This window comes from Narcine bancroftii, chromosome 9 (genome assembly GCF_036971445.1).
Source record: "Narcine bancroftii isolate sNarBan1 chromosome 9, sNarBan1.hap1, whole genome shotgun sequence".
NCBI lineage: Eukaryota > Metazoa > Chordata > Chondrichthyes > Torpediniformes > Narcinidae > Narcine > Narcine bancroftii.
In genome coordinates, this window is record NC_091477.1 from 101722349 (window position 1) to 101744744 (window position 22396).

The window sequence follows — 22396 nt, forward strand, 5'->3', positions numbered from 1 at the left end:
TCTTGTCTCCTTAGAGATCGCGGCGGACTATGTCTCTGTTGAAACTGAGTAATTGGCAGCTCTTGAGCAAATGCTATAGCTTCCTTTGGAGAATCAAAGAACTTTGGTTGGCAACCATCTTGGAAAACCTTCAAAACAGCTGGATATCTAAAGGTTGCCTTGTAACCTATCTTCCACAACAACTCTTTAGCAGGATTGAATTCCCGTCGTTGGAACATAACTTCTTGACTCAAATCCGCATAGAAGAAAACTCGATTATTTTGAATCATCAAGGGTGATTTTCTCTGTTGTGCATTTCTAATAGCCACTCGTAAAATAATTTCTCTATCGTAATAATTCAAGCAACGAACCAAAACAGGTCTTGGACTTTGACCTGAAATAGGTCTTCTACGCAAGGCTCTGTGAGCACGTTCCAGTATTATACCTTCCGGGAAATGTTCTTGACCCAGCACCTGCGGAAAACATTCAGTAAAAAATTTTCTTGGGTCTGGTCCCTCCATACCTTCCGGCAAACCAATAATCTTTATATTGTTTAGTCTGGATTGGTTTTCCAAATAATCAATCTTTTTAACCAAATTTTTATTTTGAGTTTATAAGTCTTCGACCATTTTGGTCACATCAAAAACTTGATCCCGTATTTCGTCTATATCTTCTTCACACGAATTAAATTTATCTCTCACTTCAAGCTTAAAAGCTCCAAACTCAGCCATCTGTTGAGAATGTATTTTCACCAGAGTATTACACCTAGTACCAAGTTCAGTCATAATCTTGGATAATCCCTGCATTGTATAAGATCATTTAGATTCAAGATTCACAAAAATCTTTTCAATTGGAAGAGATTTTGGCTCAACAAATTCCTGCTTCTTCTGCATAACCAAAGAATCTTCTGTTCCTTCCTTCATTCTGTTTGCCTTCCTTGTAGTATGACTGCGTGTGGAAACCCCAGCCACAGCCTCTCCAGCAATGACTGGAGGACGCTGGCCGGGGTTTTCCCCAGTCCATAATGTATTAAGTTCTCCCAGTACATCAAGTTGTATAGGTTTTTCTATCTCAAGAGATGCAGTTTGCAGCGCCATCTCTACAGTTGACAAATGCCTTTGAGTAACTCTTTGTTCTAAAGGCTGTTTGGCGCCCTCTTTAGGAGGCTCTACCGATGTAATATAGAGCTCTACATCCGAACACTACCTCTCTCCTGCGATCCATTTCATGCTGAGTCCCGGTGTCTTTCCTGTAGGTAGGCTCCAAAACTTGAACTTTTGGAAAATGTAGTTTTTTGATGATCTGTTGTCATTTTTTTTGCTCTTTTCCACCAATTGTACCATCATAAGTTAAATTAACAGCACTGAAATTATCTAAACTTTTAAAGAATTTTAACGGGCATTTCTAGACAAAACAATAAGATAGAGTCAGGAGAGGACTGGAAGGCACGTCTGATCCTTACGCCATCTTGCCACGCCCCCCTAATGTCAATACAGTTGATGTGAAATTGGTTTGGATGAAACAAAATAAATTCTGAGGGGGAAAAAAAATCTAGGTGAGACCAGTAGGTCTCAGTGTTGCCACTAGGCAGTACAACACATAAATGGCATGCAAGAAGGGATTTTGATTATCAAGGGAAACTTTCATCTGCATATTGATTTGATTAAATCGAACTGGAAATGGAATACATAAGGATTGCTTCTCAGTGCAATGTCGCAGTACCTCCCCAAGAATGAGCAATTTTAGATTCTGTTTTGTGTGAGGAGGTGGGTTTAGTAAAAAAAATCCTGTTGCTAATCATCTTCACAGCATGATAGAATAACTGGCACAGTTTAACTTGGTTAGTCTAAATAAGTGTAATTACCAAGGAAAAAGTAAAAATTATCCAGAATGAACTGGGAAAATATGCTAAAGAAAAGGACAAAGGGTGAGTTACCTAAATATCAACCTCTGCTACTACAAAAAATTCAGTGGAATGTAACCCAGTTAGGAGGAACTCGATGAGAAAAGTGAACCATCTGTAGTTAACAGGGATGATCAAGGAAAATATTAAAAAGTATTAGAAGTTGCAAAAGCCAGAAAATTGGGAATTTTCCTGACTCAGCAAGGTGCAAGAAACAAAAACAAAAATTGCTGGAGAACCTCAGCAAGTCAAACAGCATCCTTTATGAAGCAAAAGTAGAAATACATAACTGACACTTTGGCCTTGAGCCCTTCATCAAGGTAGGAGAGAATACCAGCAGGCATCCGAACAAAATGGTAGGAGGGGAGGGAGGGGTGGCAAAGGCAGGAGATGATAGGTGGAAAAAGGAGGGAGGGTACAGCAGCAATGAAGTGAAGGAGGGATGACTGAGTGGGTAAGGGGGAAGGGAGGGGAGAACTGGAAAGACAGGAAAGGGGGAAGGGAAAGAAGAGGCAAGCAAGTTTAGCAGAAAGCAGAGAATTAAATGTTAATGCCATCTCGCTGGATAGTGCCTCGACGAAAAATAAGGTGTTGTTCCTCCAATCTGCGGGTGGTCAGAGTGGAATAGTACAGAAGACCATGGACAAATATCCCATCCTGATACTCTCATACCTTGCTGAAGGGCTCAAGCCCAAAATGTCAGTTATGTATTTCTAATACATTAAGGACCCAGTTTGAACTACTGAGCTTCTCCAGAATTTTGGGTTATTACTTCAATCACTGTCTACAGATTTTCATGATTTACACGGAGCAAGGAACCTGGTTACAAGAGAAAAATGGCAACCAGTATCAAAACCAAACAGCAATATGGATAAACAAAAAGGAAGACCATAGCAAAGTACAGGACATCTTGAGAGTAAGATTAGAGAACAAAGAATAAAAATGGCAAATAATTTTAACTAATACCATATATTTGGGCAAATAAGTCAAGTTTTGAATCCCTCAAAAATGTTAGGGGTGGGGGGACAATGTATGCCAGATACAAAAATACCTGCTGGGAATTTTATTTTAGGTTTAAGTTTGCACTTGAAGATTACCTTGGGTTTTTTAAAAAAAAACTTTGTCCCATCAGCCATGCACGATAACACCACCGTAAACCTGGTCCTTTCATGGGCTGTACTTCTGGACTGCAGTTTTCACATCTTTACATTCCACTGTTCTTTTGCCTATCATGTCAAAAATTATGAGGGTTTCGTCCAATGCAAACTGATGTTTCTGCCAGTTATGTATAATAAATGGTGTAAACTTATAACTTTATGATCAAGATCTTTTGTTAGTTTCTGATCAATTTTTTTAATGCAATACCAGCTTTTTCCAGTTCATGAAACAGTTGCACCAGCCCACTGTAGCTTCAAAATCGTTACTGCATCTGGGTGCGACTTTGCCCATTTCAGTGCAAATGCTCTTATTTTATTTCACATGATTATGTTCGTGCACCCATGCTGTGACGTGATTTTTTTTGCAACCCTGGCTAATGAAAGGGTCCTCTTCTCATCAAACATTGCTTTTTTGGTAATTTTTCTAAAACTATCTTTCTTTCTCCAAGCTCATATCAACTTCTCATACATTTCAAATTTTCTTGCAGTATCATTGTTGCTGGACTTCTTGGCCATTTCTATAGATTTTAACTTGAAACTTGCTTCATACTTTTGTCATTTTGCTTGAGGCTCCATGATAACAACCACCCTCAGGCAATGCCCAACAGCTCAGCCATCATAATTTTTTTTTGGGGGGGGTGACTTATACACCTGATACATGATAAAACGATGAAAATTAGGCTGAAAATGGGGACCTGACTTATCTGAAGGTCGACTTATATGCCAAAAAATACTTTGCATCAATCTGCATAATGGAAAACATTTGCAAATATCCCAAAGATAACTAAAAAGCTATTTTCAAATAGCAAGGAAACCCAAAACAATCACCATTATTTGGGTCAAGGTACTGGAAAAATACTAATGGGAATAAAGGAGGACAATTAATGAGGACACAACTGCCCACATCAAAGCATCTTAAAGAAAGTGGCTGCAGAGATAGCGACATTATTGAAGCTTTGCAAATCTCACTGTTTATGAGATTTCAAGATAAATACATGAGTATGTGAGGAATAGAGAAATAAGTTTTTAATGTGCAAGAAGAGCTTAGTTTAATTTGGTATCATGTTTTGCATGGACATTTAATGAAATCAAACCAATTGACGTGATTTTACAAGAGAAATTTGACATTTGTTAAGCCTGCATTCTTTAAGGTTGTGACAAGCAGAATTGATAGAGGAAAACCAATGGATATAATGTACATAAATCCTCAACTTTTGATGGGGCTACATCCCAGCCCTCCCATCATAAGTCAAAAAAAATTATGTTGATAAAGAGCAATAGGATCAGATTGGGGACAGATACTGCACTGTCGGGAGACACTGAACATCATAGCAAAGCCAAAATTCAAAGTACAATATGGATTAGAACCATCATAACTTTGAAAAATTGTAAGTCGGGGACTATCTATATATGGATTTCCAGAAGGTATTTGATAAGGTGTTACATAAAAGATTGGTACATAAGGGAATAGCTCACAGAAAAAGGAAGTATGTTAACATGGTTTGGTGACCATCACACAAAAGTGAGTCTGAAGAAATTAGGCTTTTGCATGCTGGAAGGATATACCAATCAATCAACTTGGATAGGGTCAGAGACTGGAAGAATAAAAGTTTGCCAATGACACGAAAATAGATGGGGGAGGGGAAAGAACATGCCACGGTGAGTATATCTGAACTCTGCAAATGGATACAGATAAGTTAAGTGCCTGGGCAAAATCTTGAAATTTTACTAGCAAAATCAGAATTTATTGTCATGAATTTGTTGTTTTTCAGCTGCATTACAGTGCAAATATTTCTATAAACCATATTTCAAAATAAATACAAAATGCAAGGTCCTGCACCTCAGTCGATGAGAAGTCTGAATGGAGAAAAATTACAAATCAGTGGAGATGATCAGAGATGAGGGATGATCATATTAAAATATACAACTAGCACAACAGAGTAAATATTCCTCTGTTGGAATTTCAATAAGACAAAATATTATGAGCTAAGAATACACTTATTTACTTGCAGATGGTGAATCTTTGGAATTCCCTACCCCAGAGAGCTGTGAAGGATAGATCTCTGGATGAAATGTGTGTTTTTAGGCTGAATTGCCACAAAAAGAGGATTTGAAGCCGAGGCAGAAGAGCCAGGAATTATAGTAAATGGCATGGTAGATACCTATTCCTGCTTCTATTTCGTGGTCTTCTGTAATATAGGATCGATCATGTCTGATCTGTACCTCCATTCCATTTATTAACTTTAATCCATATCCCTCAACTTTCCCTCTCATTTTACATTTATCAGCACTATATCCTCTTAAAAATCAATATATTCTTGAATAACATGTCTAAAACTGAGTGATACTTCAATAGGGCCCAAGTCAAGCCTTACAGACAAAGGCATTATTTTCATTTTTTTTTTAAACTTCAAATTCTTTTCTAGTCAAGTCCAAAACACTTTTTTGTCTGATTTCATCCATGTGGACAAGCTTTTGGCTACATCATTTCACTGATATTTATGGGCAACAGCTGAGGTAGAATGCAATGAGAAGTATCGCTTATGTTACCTGGTGACAAGAGTGCTCTTCTATAATCATTTCTCTTATCTCAAAGCCAATTTCCAATTTACGTTGTAAAGTTGTTTCTAATTCTATTCCTATTTGCTGATAAAATCCAGTACAAAAATTTTTCAAATGCCTTTTTGGAAATCTAGTCAACATTCATGGACAATTCCTTTGCCACCATCATATTAGTGAACGTCAGACAATTTATCAGAATATTTCCTTTCCAGGAATCCATGCAGATTTTGACCAGCATTCTACAAACTTTTGGGCAACTGATGCTTGACTGATTGGCTGTTTTATATCACCCTCCATTCTGTCATAATGACAAATTCTTGAATTTTTTGACACTACGAACGAAGGGCTCCAGAGCCATTTAAGGAGATATTTTGCAATGACCAGACTTTGATCAAAAATATTGATTAAGAGCAGCATATTAACTGAGGAGAAAGAGATGGGGAATGAATTCCATTGGATTAAAGCAACTGATGGCATGGTCACCAGTGGTTTGACAATGGGCATTGTAAACCAGAGAACTTGTGTATTCACACGATTGTAGGGCAAGAAGGTAGAGGGATGCAACAAAGGGCTTGAACACCAGGGTGAGGAATATAAAAGTGAGACATGAGAGAAGTGGGAATCTGGACAGTTCAGTGAACAAGGGGCAAATGAAGTGGAATTAGTTACAATTTAGACTTTAGAATTTTATGGGAGATGGATGGTGAAAGGATTAAGTCATCTGAAGTTAACATTATTAGTGTGATAGTTGCATTTTTTCCAAGCCAATAGCAAAATTACCAAAACAAGAATTTTTTTTTGTAAAAAAAAATTGATACAACCATATTCTTTACCAGAAAAAAAATGTAAAAATCTTTAACAACAACATTCAACTCATGAATAGATTTTGGCTACTTAAGTTTCATAGAGTTATTTTGCAAAAAAAAACATGATTAGCACAAAATGGATACCAATCGGTCTAAAATTAACTCTGGGGAAAAAAGATACAGGAATAAGAAGTGTTAATCAAGTTAAAAAATTAATTGATAAATTATAATTAAAAGCGAAGCTGAAATTACAGCCTGATGCCCTTCAAGGGTAATTTTGTAATGATTTTTTTTTAATTGACTATTCTAGTTCTGGAAGTTCATGAACATTCATGCAAAACTGACTTCAGCTATGAAAAACCATTCCCAAAGATCATCAATATATAAAGATTATAATACAGCTTTTTCTACATATCAATGCCATCAAAATATTTTCTATCAGAACAGAAACTTATTATTAGGACAGATGTCAAATACTGTTATACCACTAATGATAACTCTACACATTTCTTTAGAAGTACACTCAACTTATTTGCGTTGGTTTCGGAGTTTACTTGACAAAAAAAAATTGCTATTTATCATAAATTACAGATGACCAGATCTGGTTGTAGTTGTCTAGCATTTTACAAATATGAATTTCACCGTTGATCTTTAATTCATCGATGAATGCTGAACATGGGATGCTTACAAAATCTAGATTGCCTCTGCTGAACACAGATGTACACAGTCAGAAATATACATGTCCAAATTAGACATCCCACTAGTGAAAACTTAATAAAAATAATAATCATAATAAAAAAACTTGAGGCAGGAAACATGGCAAATATACAGAATTTAGAGGGCAGATATTGTTACTTTGAAACAATGAACACTGCTATGTTGTGTAAATAACAGAAAAGATTATTATCCATCTTATAGGTGCTGCCTTGAGCTGAACTGCTCATATGCTTTGCTCTTATAATACATTGGAACTTTCTGCTCCTCAAATCATATCATGAACTCTGAACCACACCTGTATTAAAAGAGGAACAAAATATAGTTGCAAATTTGAATTTATGATACAATTTTTTAAAAATCAATAATTCAGCATTGGATTCATTTTATAACCAAGATTCTTGTTTACATTCAATTAACTGAAGCTGGTTTTGAATAAAAGAGCACAATAAATGAAACAAATAGAAATTGTTAATTTCTACTCAAGATTAGCCTAAAGTGGAAGAGTTTAACCATGGCAAGAACTCTCTCTAACTCGCGTATCATTTAAGTTTCTGCAGATTTAAAAGTTAAAATAAATAAATAAATAGTGATCACCAAAAATCAAATAGCTGATAGAAAACTTTGTCCCCAACATTTGGATCTTGGTTTTGCAAAGGCCAAAATCATCAATAATATTTTAAAGAGATAAGCATCTTTTATGTCCTATAACATAAAATCTCATGTGTCATGGTGTAAAGCAGTACATATGCAGCAAAATTAATGGAATTCCATAAACTGAATCAAGATGGCACAGATGGAGTCAACAATTATTCAATATTCAACCCAAGGATGAAAAGTCAGATATTCTGCAGCACAGATCAGATTTGTCACAAAAAACTGAAGGATCAGGGTGCAAGCTGCTCCATGCTGGAAAGAGTCAGGTAATCAAGCTGGGAGCTTTACGGACTGAAAAATGAATTTCTCTGAGAAATTTTCCCATTATTAACGAAAGTGCTATAATGATATACAAGTTGTTCTGCTATCCCTCAGCTCATGATCTGGGTTTGATACTGACCATTGGTTCCATCTTTGGAAGTTTCAGGTTCTTCCTGTGACCAATGTGTTTTTCATGAATTCTCCAGCTTCTATGTACTTTATTTGGCTACTACAAATTACTTCATGTGTAGATGGGTGGCAGAAGAAACATGGGTATGTAAAAGAGAATAGACTACAGAAAAATAGTGGGATAAACAAGATTGTTCTGTAGCCAGACACATTGTGACAAAGAAATATGAACATGAGAAACTAGCAATATTGGGAGACTTATTAAAAAAAAATCTGTACAGGGAAAGGGAAGACAAAAAGAAAACCAAAGAAAAACTTATTTCTCATTCTGAAACAAATATTTTATTTTACTCCCTCTCTGATGATGCCCCCAGATCTGATGAACATTTTACACCAGACAGGTAAAGGAAGATTAGTCAGCAGAAAACACAACTGGAAAATGAACATTTGAATTCCAGTTTCAGCTCTATTCTGGTAATAACAGGAGTTAATGAATTTATTGAAGCTCCATCTGAACTAACCTAACAAAAGGATAAATTTGTAGAAACAAATTTATACCAGTAAACTTGGAAATAAATCAGAACTTTAAATGGAAAGTAAATGGGAAGGGAAATAACAGGAGTGAACAAGAACTACTAAAATATCAAACTCACAATATTGGGAAATGTATTGAGTAGGCAGAATTTGTGACTCAGCAGCACCATCACTGACTTAGCTGGATTTCCTGAAAAACACAGCTGCAGGCTTAGGTAACAAACACGAGGCAACATTCAGAAGTAACTCCCTCAAAGCTTCAACATAACCCACAAGGTTTTGTTTTGTTCTTTTCTCTTTACTGAATGGCAATGCCTAACAGAGAAAATGACAGATCCAGCACAGACAATTTAAGTAGTCATTAGAAAATGTGAATGATACAGAAACAGCATAAAACCGTCAGTATCTCCAGCTGTGCTGATGTTAAATTCAATTAGATCTGATCTGTATCATAACTATTTACCATTAAAAGGTTGTTCTCAAATTGTTGACGTGGACTTGGGCAGAACAGGATTTTACATTCCAATTCTTTGGATGAAAATGTTTCAGATCATTTCTGATTTTCCTGACTCTAGAATTATATTGTAGTTCTTGGAGTAGAAATCTTTTTATTTAAAAAAAAAACATTAATAACTTTGGTGAGCACTTGGCAGAACATTTTGGAGCTGGTATGATCTGTGGCACTGGTACACTGGGCTATGGTGCGAAACACAAGACAAAATAAATCCAGTCAACCCATTTCTGAAAATTGCCCAGATTTTAATCACAGAAGGTACATCTCAGTGAGCCTATCAGTGTACTATTCATCAAGCAAATTTTCCTCATAGTTGAAGTTTAAATTTAATAAGACTTCCAAAACCACTCATAAGCACGAGAGCAAATATTACCCCAAACTTTCTGCAGAACAATTTTAACAACAAGAGGAGGCACGTGCCAGCAGTCAGTACATCAAATGAAGCTGTAAAATCTGCTGACAGGAAAGTCATTAAAAGAGACAATTAGCCTGTGACTATAGAGACAGACTGGGTGAAACAAAGCCACAAAGTTACCATAATTGCCAGTTTAATTGGACAGTGTAGCTGCAACATCCAACAACAGATTATGCAATAACTTTAAAAAATTCTTGAATGGTTCAGTTACTACAGCTCAAGACACTAATAGGGGGAAATAATAAGCGGCATCTGCCTTAAACAGGAACCTGTCAGATCAATGGAACCATCCAAGAAAAGATATCATAGCTATTCAACAATAACATCATAGGGCTCAACTTATGATCTGCCCAAACAACAAAGCAACTGGTCATTTCACATCTTTCATCCAGGGTGGACAGAAAATTATCATTGAAAGGAAAGGGAAGAGGTGGAGACCTTAATATCAAGGCAGTATTTGATGAAATACAACAATGAGAATTCTAAAACTGCTGAAAGGAAAACCCTTACTTGTGGAACATGTAGATGGCAGAAACTAACCAGACCAATTACTAAGACTGCTTTTTGAGATTGTCGCATCAGTATCCATTGCACATTGGAGTTCAGTGGATTTAGTCAGTCAATGTCATAATAAGTTTTGGAATAAATGAGAACAAGTTGTATTTCATAAATAATATGAGGCTTAGAAAATAGATAAAAGGAGCAATTTAATTAAATATGCCAGAAATGAATATGGTCTTGCAGGAAGGAAGACTAAGAGGATGGGGAGAGGATAGGAAACAACGAACAATGTCTGGGAGTTATTGGAATAAACACTGGTATTTCCTTGCATTTGTAGTCTTAAAATGGCTAGATCAGCACAGTGGTGTGTGGATTGTCAGACTGTTTCCCTGCCAACTGTCCAACTTGTTCCCTTGTCATTCTACTGGGAGCTGAAATCTTCCAGACAGGTGGACCTGACCATTCAAACAACACTGGAATTTGGTGAACAAAAATAAAATGCTGAAAATAAATCAGCAAATTATGGAATATCTATGGGTAAAAAAAACAGTTAACATTTCAGGACACCTCACCTAGGTTTCAGATTTCCAGGATCTGTTTTAAATTTGGTAAATAATACCCATTTAATTTGCTCAAAATACCACTCAAGGCAGCTGAGGAGCTTTGCATATACAGGTATAATTTAAAGATGACAGCAGCTGGCCCTAAATTGTTTTGTTACATACAAACTTCCATTGATCCCAGATGATTTACATAAAAATCCCAATAAAGCTTTGCAGCTATGTCCCAAAGTAGGTTGGGGATTGCTATGTGGCTGTACTGATTTCACCCCGAGGACACGTGAAAAATACCAACAAATGTGAAATGAAGATAGAAACATCAGTGCACATGTGGAAACTGACCATGTGACCCACTCATGCTGATGCATACCAAGTGACATGCTGTGAGATAACTGAAGAGAAGCGTAGGTATGGACAAATTAATTTAAGATTGAAAAGATTATTAACATTAAATTTGTAACTAATTGCAAAAGTGCTTGGGGCTCAAATTTGCAGTTTGCAATAAAACAATTGACCTCAAAAAATATTCCCAGCATGATCGAGCCATCTCTATGGCAAGAACTTTGAATTGCAAGTGCTTTGCTACTGTAAAAGACAGTTCAAATCACTGGTGCCCGGCATCTACATCAAATTTAGCAGCCAGTGACATTAAAGAATTTTTACAGAGAGCACAACTTGCACTTAATAAAAAGTGGGATTAGGCGTATGATAAAGATAGTTTGATTTCATGAATATTTTATATTCTATTTTCAATTTACAATACAAAAGGATTGTGCAGAATTAGTTATTTTAAAACCAGACAAGTTGCTAAACAATAACAATTAATTTAGTTTGTGATTAAAAACTCATAGGTCCTTTGCAATGAATTGTAAAATTGGCAGGGTATTTTGAAGAACTCCCAGTTTCCAGATTTCCTCAGGGAAGAATCACTGAAAAACCTGACTATTTGGTGTTGAACTGCAGATCCCCACCCAACAAAATCCTCAATTCCCCATCACCCTCTCTAAAAGATTACTGGAACGTAAAAATCAGAAAATGCTTGCCTGCAAGTTGCTATTTAAAGTGAAGTTTCAAAGAAGAAACAGAAATAATTTCATACTGGTAGCAAAGAAAAAAAAACCAGGAAAAGTACAATCAAAAAAGGTAAATGACATACAATTGCTCAAACTAATTATCTCCATATGTGCTGCAACTTCTACAATAAGTATTTTGGAGAAATAAATTTATGGAACAGAAAATATATAACTATTTCTTACCTAAATAATCAGAATATGTTCCATATGCAAATAGGTTCAACAATTCAAAATAGGCAGCATGTGATCCATTAGCCAGCTGGGAAGCAACACACAAAGATCACAAAGTTAAAAACACTATTTTAAAATTGGAAATCTACAATTTTAAAAGTCAGACAAAAATAATTTATTCAAATTTAAAGCTTAACTTCTTAGTAATACTCTGAAACTAATGTTCAATATTGTATAAAACCCATCGACACAAATCTCAAATTTTCTTTGAGGTTTAGACTAGCAGGGGAGTAGCTACGTCATATACCCTAGACCAGAGGAGCAGTCCTCTTCTAGGGGGCCATCATCTGCAACAAGGCGCTGAGCTGTGAGGGAAGGGTGACACCCACCTAGCCAGCCAGATCAGCAGAATTATCCCAAGCGATCGCAGTGTCACAGCCAGATCGACCTCATACCCAAATCTCAAGTTTTCTTAGTTCAATACAAAGCTTTTGCAAACAACCACTGCAAAATTACTTTGCCCATAGGATGAATAAAATTGATTTGATGAAAACTGACATTCTTTCATTCAAAAGAAATTTTCACATTAAATGAAAGAGATTTTTACTTTGGTGCACCTCATGTCAGGGTTACATTTTGTCATGTTGACCAGATAATTAGGATTCCATCTTCATACTATCAAACAATTTAAAAGTGAGCAATTCACAAATAATCTCAGTTTTATGCCATTTCTCATACGATGCAAGAGGTGACCAATATTCATTAATTGCCACGCCTCGGTCACTTTAATCCATCACCACTGATCACATACTGAGTGAATTCCAAATTTTGGAACACTGAATGCCATGTGTATTTACAATGGCCAAATAAAATTAAAAACAAAAATAAATTGTAATTTTAAGAATGCATATTGATCACAATTATGAGCACATTAGACTTCATACATCTTACTGAGAACATAGAAATATCATTATCTTTTCTTTAAATGTGCCCCCCACCAGGTTACAATTGAAAACCTGAAGTGATTTAAAAATCTGATTTCTCTCATTTCTGCTATTTGTAAATTTTCTATTCTACAATCCTGCTCTATTTTGTTTATTTTCTGTTTTTCTGCTTTGTTAATTAACCTTTTATTTCAAATTTAATTATATCCATTTTACAACTCAAAGTTTCAAGTCCAACCATTTCATGCTTCCCCCACCCCCCAACCAAAATTGTTAAAAAATAAAAGGGCCACCAATACCTCTGAGCAGAAAGCCTTCCAAAAGGTAGTGGACACAGCCCAGTACATCAGAGGCAAACCTCTCCCCACCATTGAGAAAATCTACATGGAACACTGCCATCAGAGATCAGCAGCAATTATCAAGGATCCACACCAACCAGGACACATTCTGTTCTCACTGCTGCCATTAGGAAACAGGTATAGGTGCCACAAGACGTACCACTAGGTTCAGGAACAGTTGCTTATCCTCTACCATCAGACTCCTAAACAACAAACTCTATCAAGATTCAAGTTTCCAAGAGGTTGATTTAAGGACTCTTAATTTGTACATCATTTATTATTGAAATTTTCAGTTCTGCACAATTAGTTCACATTTCTTTGTTTAAATTTCTCCTTTGCATCCGTATCTTTGAGTACAGTTTTTTTTGCACTGTGTGCTCGGATGCCCTAATCAGTGACGCACAGTTGCCAGCAGTGGGTGTTACCACTGGAGCCATCAATCAACTGAATGTTTATGATCTTTGCTTCGGTTGAGATCGAAGTTTTGTGAGTCTTGTGTTTGTTTAGTGTCCAAGTTTTTCTGTGGGCTGGTTGGAAATATAACTTAGACTTTAATTATATATGTTATATTTAGGCTATGGAATTTATTAGTTTTACACTGTTATAGAAATTTGCATAGTAACCAGTGGGCATTGTTATAAAAGGGGGATTTTGAATTAAAGTTTGAAGGTGAATTTTTGTTAATAAATAAATTGTTCATCTTTACCCCTGTGTGATATCCCTTCTTTATGGTTGCTGGTTTAATCTTGTAACAAACATTATGACAGGCATAAATAGAATGGATAGCCAGAATCCAAATCCCATTGTAGGAATTTCCAAAACTAAAAGCATGGGTTTGTGAAAGACAGGAGATTTAAAGGGGATTTGAATAGTTAATAAAGAGTTGTTAGCATCTTGGAGGAAGTGATGGAGGCTGGAACAGTAACATTCAAGAGGCATCTGAGCAGTTACATAAGAAATACATAGAGGAACAGTGAATTAATGCAGGTGTTAGGTTAGTTTAGACAAGCACAATGGTCAGCACATACTCTGTGGGCTAATGGGCCTGTTTCTATTCGACAAAACTCATACAACTCAATGACTTTATATTAATAACATGGAGGAAGAAACAAATGTATGGTAGCCAAATTTGTGAATGACACAAAAAAAATTGGAAGGAAGCTAAGCTGCAGAGGATTTTAATAATTTAAAGAAAAATATTGACAGTATAAGTGAGTGATCAAAATGTTAATAAATGAAGTACAATAGAGCAAAGTATAAAGCTGTTCATTTTGGAGGGAAGAGGAAATGAACAGTATTATTTTAAAAATATCAAAACGACAGAATTAATGAATTTTGAACATCCGTGCATGAAACAGAAAGCTCGCACACAACTGCAGCATGTAATGGGAAAGTCTAATAGAAAGTTGGCTCTCATCTCAAAGGGATAGAAGTATAAAAGGAGGGACATCTTACCACAATTGTAGAGTACAAGTGAGACCACATATAGATTACTTTGAACAATTTTGGTCTTCCTTTTAAAGGAAAGATACGATTTAATTGGAGGTGCTTCAATTCCCACAATGATTCCAGTTGTGAAATGGTTGTCCTGCAGGAGAGGTTAAAATGGTTGCAACTCTACACAGTGGAATTTAGAAGAATGAGGAGCAATCTTATTGAAACATACAAGATTCTTGGGGACTATACTGTGTAAATGCTGAGAGGATGTTTTCTCTCATGGGAGAGCCCAGAGCCAAAGGGCATGATTGCAGAATAAAGGGGCACATATTTAAAGACAGAAATGAGAAAGAATTTCTTCACCCAGAAAATGCCTTGCCACACAGAAGTGTAGATATCCTGGGGTATATTTAAGGCCAAGTGAGGCTTTGCAACAGCAAGAAAATCAAGAATTATGGAAAAATGATTGGTAAATGAATCCAAGGATCAATGCATCAAGTGAGAGTTAGAATGGCATCTCTAGTGTTCTTATGTTTTGTGGCCTTGTAGAATACTCACATCATATCTCTAGGAAAACTATTGGCACAGAAACCATGTCTAGTTTTAACTTGAGAAGTACAAAACACAAGGATCACATATCATTATTAGATAATAACTAATTTGTTTCACTTATGCCAATTTTCTTTATCCCTGGAAACCTACCTCAATGTGTGAGCTAGTTTCTTTTATTTTGTGAAAGACTTCACTGAACTTGCATCCACTGACTTTCAGGCAGTTCATTCAAGATCATAACCTCCACACAAAAAATACCCAATCTTTTAAATGGTTATTTTATAAATAACTTTAAATTTGTGGCCTCTGGTTATGTGTGGGCTACTGCTAATTGAAACAATTTCCCTCCATCAAAAACTGTTATTACATTTTGTAGTCTTTTAACATTCCCTTCACTCTTTCTGCTCTGAAGAAAACAATTACATCTTCTCTGGTTGTATTTTAGTCTCAGGTTACCAAAAAATTGGAAATACTTTGTGACAATAATATGGCATGGCAGAATTGAACTCAAGTCTCATGCTTTCCCAAGTTACTTCTTTAGGAAGCTTGGTTGATTATAAGCAAATGATAATTTGAAATAATCTTACAAAATAAAAAGATTAAACATAGCGTTTAATATTTTTGCTCAATTTTTCCACTGTAAAAGATCTTACATAAATTATTTAACAAAATATTCATCATAATGCTTGAGAGGTAAACATGTTAAAAAATTGTTGCAGTCTTCTACATGCTACATTTATGACCACTCAAGGTAATTCACCATTCGTTCTTACCTCCTGTATATTAGGCGTTTCTAGAAGTTCGCCAAATACAAAAACTCCAGGAGCTTCCAAAACTTGGTTAATAAGGGTAGTTAATGCTGATCCTTTGGCATTTCTAGATAACAAAATGAACTGTTCCAAAGGGTGACTTGCAGATTTTGATTCACTTGCCATTGTTCAAAGGAGATTCACTGTAAAGCAAAGGAAAAAAAAACAATTTTAGATTTACTGTGGTTAAAAAGAGAATATTTTATATCAAGTAAAATTATGTTTATAAATGGAGCTCCTCTGAGTTACTGTACTCTGTCCTAATTTAACTTGCAATAATTAAGACTGAAACACCAACTTTTAAACATTAAAAGTTCAGTTGATTACAAGAGAAAAAAAAGAACTACAGACACCAGAATTCTGGGTGAACAAAGAAGCAGGAAGGACTCAGCAAGTCTGGCAACATCCATGGAGAAAAATGATCAGTCAACATTTCAGGTGAAGACCTTTTAGCGAGAAAGTAATCTCGTATACACTGAATACAATTTTAGAAAAAAAATGAACAGCTCAATCTCTGACATTTTTCTTCTAAGTCCAGAGAGGCTAATTATGGAGCATAACAACTCCTCTCTCAGAAAGAACTGGGAACCACTTTAATTGGTCTATTGTCGCAAGAGATCAATAGCATACACCATCATTCTGACCCACCAAATGATGCTAAATCACCTGGATAACAAGAATAACCACTTCAGGGTATTGTTCATTGACTACAGCTCTGCACTTAACATCATCATGCAAAACTAAGGGATCACCTCTTCCTTGCTGACCATCAAACAGGGGCATCCCAAGCCATGTGATTAGTCCCCTGCTCTACACCCTGTACACTCATGTCTGTATAGCCAAGATCAGCTCCAATGCAATCTACAAATTTTCAGATAGTACTATTGTTGTTGGCTGAATAACTGGAAATGATGAGTCACAATGAAGGATGGAGATAGAGAATCCAGTTGGGTGGTGCAAGAACAACAATTTTGCTCTCAACATCACCGAGACCAATGAGCTTATCATTCAATTTAGGAAAGAGGCTGAGGGACTACAAGGTGGAGAGAGTTAGCATCTTCAGGTACCTTAGGTGTCCATATTTCAGAAGATGTCTCCTACAGCCAGCACACCAAGGCAAACATTAGAAAGGCACACAAACGCATCTACCTGTGAGGAAATTTGAAATACCATCGAAAACTCTATCCAACCTCTCTAGGTGCACTATGGAAAGTATACTGACTGGCTACATCACATTTTGATTGGTAACTCTAGTGCACAGGCACACAGGTTGCAAAAATAGCCAAGTCAATAGGTTCTCATCCACTAAAGATATCAATATGAGACACATCATAAAGGACCACCATCACCTCTTCTCACTGCTACCTATGGGAAAAAGGTGCAGATGCCTGATGTCCAGTACCTCCTGATTCAAGAACAGTTTCTTCCACACCCTCCCCCCCCCTACCCAAATATAGCTATCAGGCTCTTGAACCTCCCCCAAGGCACTAATCATAAACTACAAAGAGAGCACAAAAAGAACAATTTTGTTTCTTACAGTATGGTAACAGTAAAAATTCTCTTTTGTATTTATTATCCATCTTCAATGTAATGTTTGTAGTTTTTTTTTAAAAAATTAAGTACCTGTTCAGCTGCAGCCAGTAAAAATTTTGGTGTGTTTGTAAATTTTACTATGTATTTAACAAAAACTTATTATTAATGTGCCAAGCAAATTATTGGAAAATCAAATTATATAATAAAGGAAAATAAAACAGAAAATACTTGGAATATTAAAACTGGAGTATAATTTTGCAGCTAGATGTTCCTTGCTTTTTCACATCAATTGCAGTTTGAATTCTGAAATTCCAATGTAAACCAGTCACATTTGCAAAGGCAAGTAAATCAAGGGGAAAAATTGATGAAAGCATAGATGTTCAGAGTACATAAAGGATGTTACAGAAATAACTACTGAAATGCAATGAAATCAGAGCTACAAAGTTCAGATTTATTGTCTGAGTACATGCATGACATCACACAACCCTCAGATTCTTTTTTCCTGCGGACGAGGCTGAATTACCACTCACTGGTAGTGCTAAAAAATGTACATGGCATATACATGTAAACAATAAAGAAATGTAAACAGATGGTGAATATAAACAACTGCAATGCAGAGAGAATAAAAACAAAATCAATAAAGTGCACGAGTCCTTAAATGAGTCCATGATTGAATTGCTTGTTGATGAGACTGACAGTGGAGGGGTAGCAGCTGTTCCTGAACCTGGTGGTGTGGGTCTTGTGCCATCTATACCTCTTTCCTGATTGCAGCAGCAAGAACAGTGTATGCAGGATGAAATGGATCTTTGATTGCTGCTGCCCTCCAACGGCAGCGTGCCCTGTAGATGTGGGGAAGGTTTTGCCTGTGATGTCCTGGGTTGTGTCCACTACCTTTTGGAAGGCTTTATGTTCAGGGGTATTGGTGTTCCCATACCAGACCATGATGCAGCCGATCAGCACACTTTCCTCCATACCTCTGTAGAAATTTACCAGGGTTTCTGGTGTCATACCAAACCTCTGCAAATTCCTGAGGAAGTAGAGGCGCTGCCATGCTTTCTTCATGATGCCTCCGAGATAGTGACTCCCAAGAACTTAAATTGGCTCACCCTCTCCACCTCTGATCCCCCAATGATCACCAGATTGCATACCTCTGGCTTTCCTTTCTAATCAGCTCATTAGGTTTGGTGACACTGAGTGCAAGGTTGTTGGTTCAATCATTGAACCATTTTTTTGTTATTGCTGCTCTTTTTCAGTCACTCGAGTCAGAGATGGAAGGCATCGTTTCAGAAATGTATAGGATCATTGTTATATTCCACCAAAATATATATTGTGTGTGGCTGTGCAAGTAATATATGTAAAACAAACATGGGGGAAATTTAACACAGATGTGAGAAACTTGTCTTTATTCTGCTATGCATCTTTTGGGAAACCAGAGGGGAAATCCTTAATCGTGACATTGATTGTAGGAGGATCTGATGAGAGAATAGTTTTATGGGATGAGCCAAGACAAATAAGGCACTTAAATAGAATGTTTGATTCCAATTGGCTGTGACATCAAATAAAATGAGACCTCACTTGGAGTAATATTAGCATTTTTGGGCTCCTCATTTAAGAGAGGAAGTGCTGATGTTGGAGAGGGTTCAGAGGAGATTCACAAGGATGATTCCAGGAATGAAAGGGCTCACACATCATCTAAGGAGTGTTTGACAGTTCTTGACCTGTACTCATTGAAATTGGAATTTGGTTGGGGGGGTGGGGGGAATCTCGTTCAATAATTTTGAATGTTGAAAGATGTGGACAGAGAATCGGAATTTATTGTCATGAACATGTCATGAAATTCTTTGTTTTGCAGCAGGATTACAGTGCAAATATTGTTCAAAGTATATTTTAAAAACAAATAAATTTAGTCCAAAGATAAGAAGTGGAGCCTGTGGTTCATCGTCCGTTCAGAAATCTGATGGCAGAAGCTATCCTTGTGGCACTGGGTGTTCATCTTCAAGCATCTGTACCTCCTTCCAGCAGCAGTGTGAAGAGTGCATGGCCTGGATGGTGAGGGTCCCAGATGAAAGACACTCCCTCTTGTAGATGTCCTCAATGGAATGAAGACAGATACCTGAATGCCGTTAGCCGAGTTCACAACTCTATAGTTTTTTTTCATGACTGTGCATTTGTATCTTCATACCAGACAGTGATGCAATCGGTTAGAAAGTCCTCATTGGTGCACCTGCAGAAATTTGCAAAACTCCTTGGTGATGTATCACATTTCCTCAAACTCCTCACAAAATGTAGTTGCTGGTGAGCCTTCTTTATGAAGGCATCGACATTGAGGCTCCAAGACAGATCTTCAGATATATTTACACCCAGGAATTTGAAGTTCTTAACCCTTTCTACTACTGACCTCTCGATGAGGACTGGTTCATTTTCTCCTGATTTCTCCCTCCTGTAGTCAGCCTTTCCCCTCTTCATAATCAGCTCCTTGGTTTTTCTAACGTTAAGTACAAGGTTGCTACTGTGACACCATTCAACTAGCTGATCTAGTTTGCTCCTGTCCGCTTCCTCATTGCAGTCTGTGATTCTGCTGACTGTGGTGTCATCGTCAAATTTGTAGACAGTATTTGATTTATGCCTAGCCACACAGTCATGAGTGTAGAGCAAGCAGTGCAGTGGGCTAAGCGCGCATCTTTGAGGGGCACTTGTGTTGATCATCAGTGAGGAGACATTGTTTCTGCTTTGTATCGTCTGTGATCTTCTAACAAGGAATTCAAGAATCCAGTTGCAGAGGCCCAAGCTTTCAAGATTGGGGACCAGTAGTGAGGGTACTTTGGTGTTGAAAGTTGAGCTACAGTCAATGAAGAATAGACTGATGTACCTGTTGCTGTGTCTGGATGATCCAGAGTGGAGGAGATGGAGGAAAGGTTGTTTTCCATAGTGAGACAGTCTAGGACAAGAGGGCACAAGTTCAGGATTGAAGGGCGTCTGATTAGAACAGAGATGCTAAGGAATTTCTTTAGCCAAAGGATGGTAAATCTGTGGAATTTGTTGCCAGACAATTGTGGAGGTTGCCATTGGATGTATTTAAGGCAGAGATTGATAGGTCCTTGATTAGCCAGGGCATCAAAGATTATGGGGAGAAGGCTGGGCAGTGGGACTAAGTGGGAAAATGCATCAGCTCATGATCAAATGATGGGCAGTCTCAATGAGCAGAATAGCTTTGCCTTATGGTCTTTTACAATGGCATTTTCCTAGCTGTGGCAAATTTTAGCCCAGTATCATCACAATACTTTTAAAAATTGTTTCCAATATATGAGCATTAGTAAATTTTCCTGCTGATTCATTGACATTTTAACCAATACATTCAGTCTGGACAAAGAATTGAATAATAACGCCAATCATTCTGCAAAACAAATAATAGCTGAGAGAGACAGCATAGAAACAAGCTCCTCTGTGCTTTCTTGTGCTATTGCTTCATTAGCTTGTATGTTTCCCTTCTGTCTTGCAATACTTTTATGCCGATCATCAACCATTTAATTACATTTATCTTACACTAATCTATTTTCCCCCCACTAGTTTTCTTTTAGTAGTTATAACCATGCTTTTTAAAGTGGTTGATTCCAAAAAATAAAGCGTATAATATAAAACTGCCTTTTTTCAAAGGCCTCATCAAGAATGAACCAATTTCATTTGCTGGATCCCTAAATAATAGATTATCTGTGCACGTATTACTTTATTTCATGCCTCATAAGAATCCTTTCAACTTTTCAACTGTCTAATTAATTTTTTTGAATATTTTATTTAAATTCAACACATGTATTAATACAACATATACCAATCTTATAACACACACCCTATACCCCTCCCACACCTTCCCCCCAAAAATAACCCCAGAAAAGAGAACTAAAAAGTAAAAAACAGAAATTAAAGAAAAGTTAGAAATAAAGAATATAGCTGGTTATTAAAATTCCCATAGTTTCAACAAACTTGTACCTTGACAAAACATATCAATTAATTAATTGACTCCAAGGAGTTAATAAGGTCCTCAAAGGTCTAATGGATGTCTTTTATAAATTAATACCTACAATTTGTAAATATAAGTACCAAATCTTCATAAAGAAATCATATCTATTTCTTAAATTATATGTAATCTTCTCGAGGGGTATACAACTATGAATGTCAGCAAGCCATCTATCTAATCCCAAATAAATATCTGATTTCCTTGTGACTGCTACATATTCTCTTGCAACTGCTAATGCAATTTTCACAAATTCTTTCTGAAACAAATTAAATTTCATTTTTGGTCTTATTCCTGATTTATTACCTAATAAGCACAGGATCTTGGGGGAATTTCAATATCTAACCTAATCAATTCTGCTAATGGTTCTATTGCGAAAATAAACAAAGCTGGAGACCATGGACATCTAGTTGACTGAAAAGAATCAGAAACTTGTCTATTTGTTACACCTTTAGCCCTTGGTCCATATACAAGGCTTTAATCCATTTTATACATGTTTGTCCCAAACCATATTTTTCAAGTACTTTAAACAACAAATCCCATTCTCATCTATCAAATGCCTTTTCTGCATCAAAAGCCACTACTACACTTAAATCTCCTCTATTTTGTTCTAAATGAATAATACTTAAAAACCTGGTAACAAAACTAGTTTGGTTTATTTATTAACTTCAGTAAATATTTTGCTAATCTGTTCACTAATATTTTTGCTAGTATTTTATAATCAGCATTTAATAAAGATATAGGCCTATATGAAGATGACTTCAAAGGATCTCTATCTTTTTTTGGAATCACACTTATAATAGCTGTTTTAAAAGATGTGTCTCAAAAGCTTGTCTTA

The 22396-nt window shown here is 36.4% G+C and overlaps 1 protein-coding gene across 2 annotated transcripts in view; it reads right to left on the bottom strand.

The window, feature by feature from the left end:
- The window catches only part of LOC138742534 (COP9 signalosome complex subunit 7b-like), a 40120-nt gene that overhangs the window by 9077 nt on the left and 8647 nt on the right, over positions 1–22396 (bottom strand). For both annotated transcript variants that reach the window (XM_069897073.1, XM_069897072.1), the window contains exons 2-3: positions 15981–16159; positions 11949–12024 (exon numbers count right to left, since the gene is read on the bottom strand). In XM_069897073.1, coding sequence (XP_069753174.1) covers positions 11949–12024; positions 15981–16142 — 238 coding nt within the window. In that variant the 5' untranslated portion in view covers positions 16143–16159. The remainder of the gene's footprint in view (positions 1–11948; positions 12025–15980; positions 16160–22396) is intronic.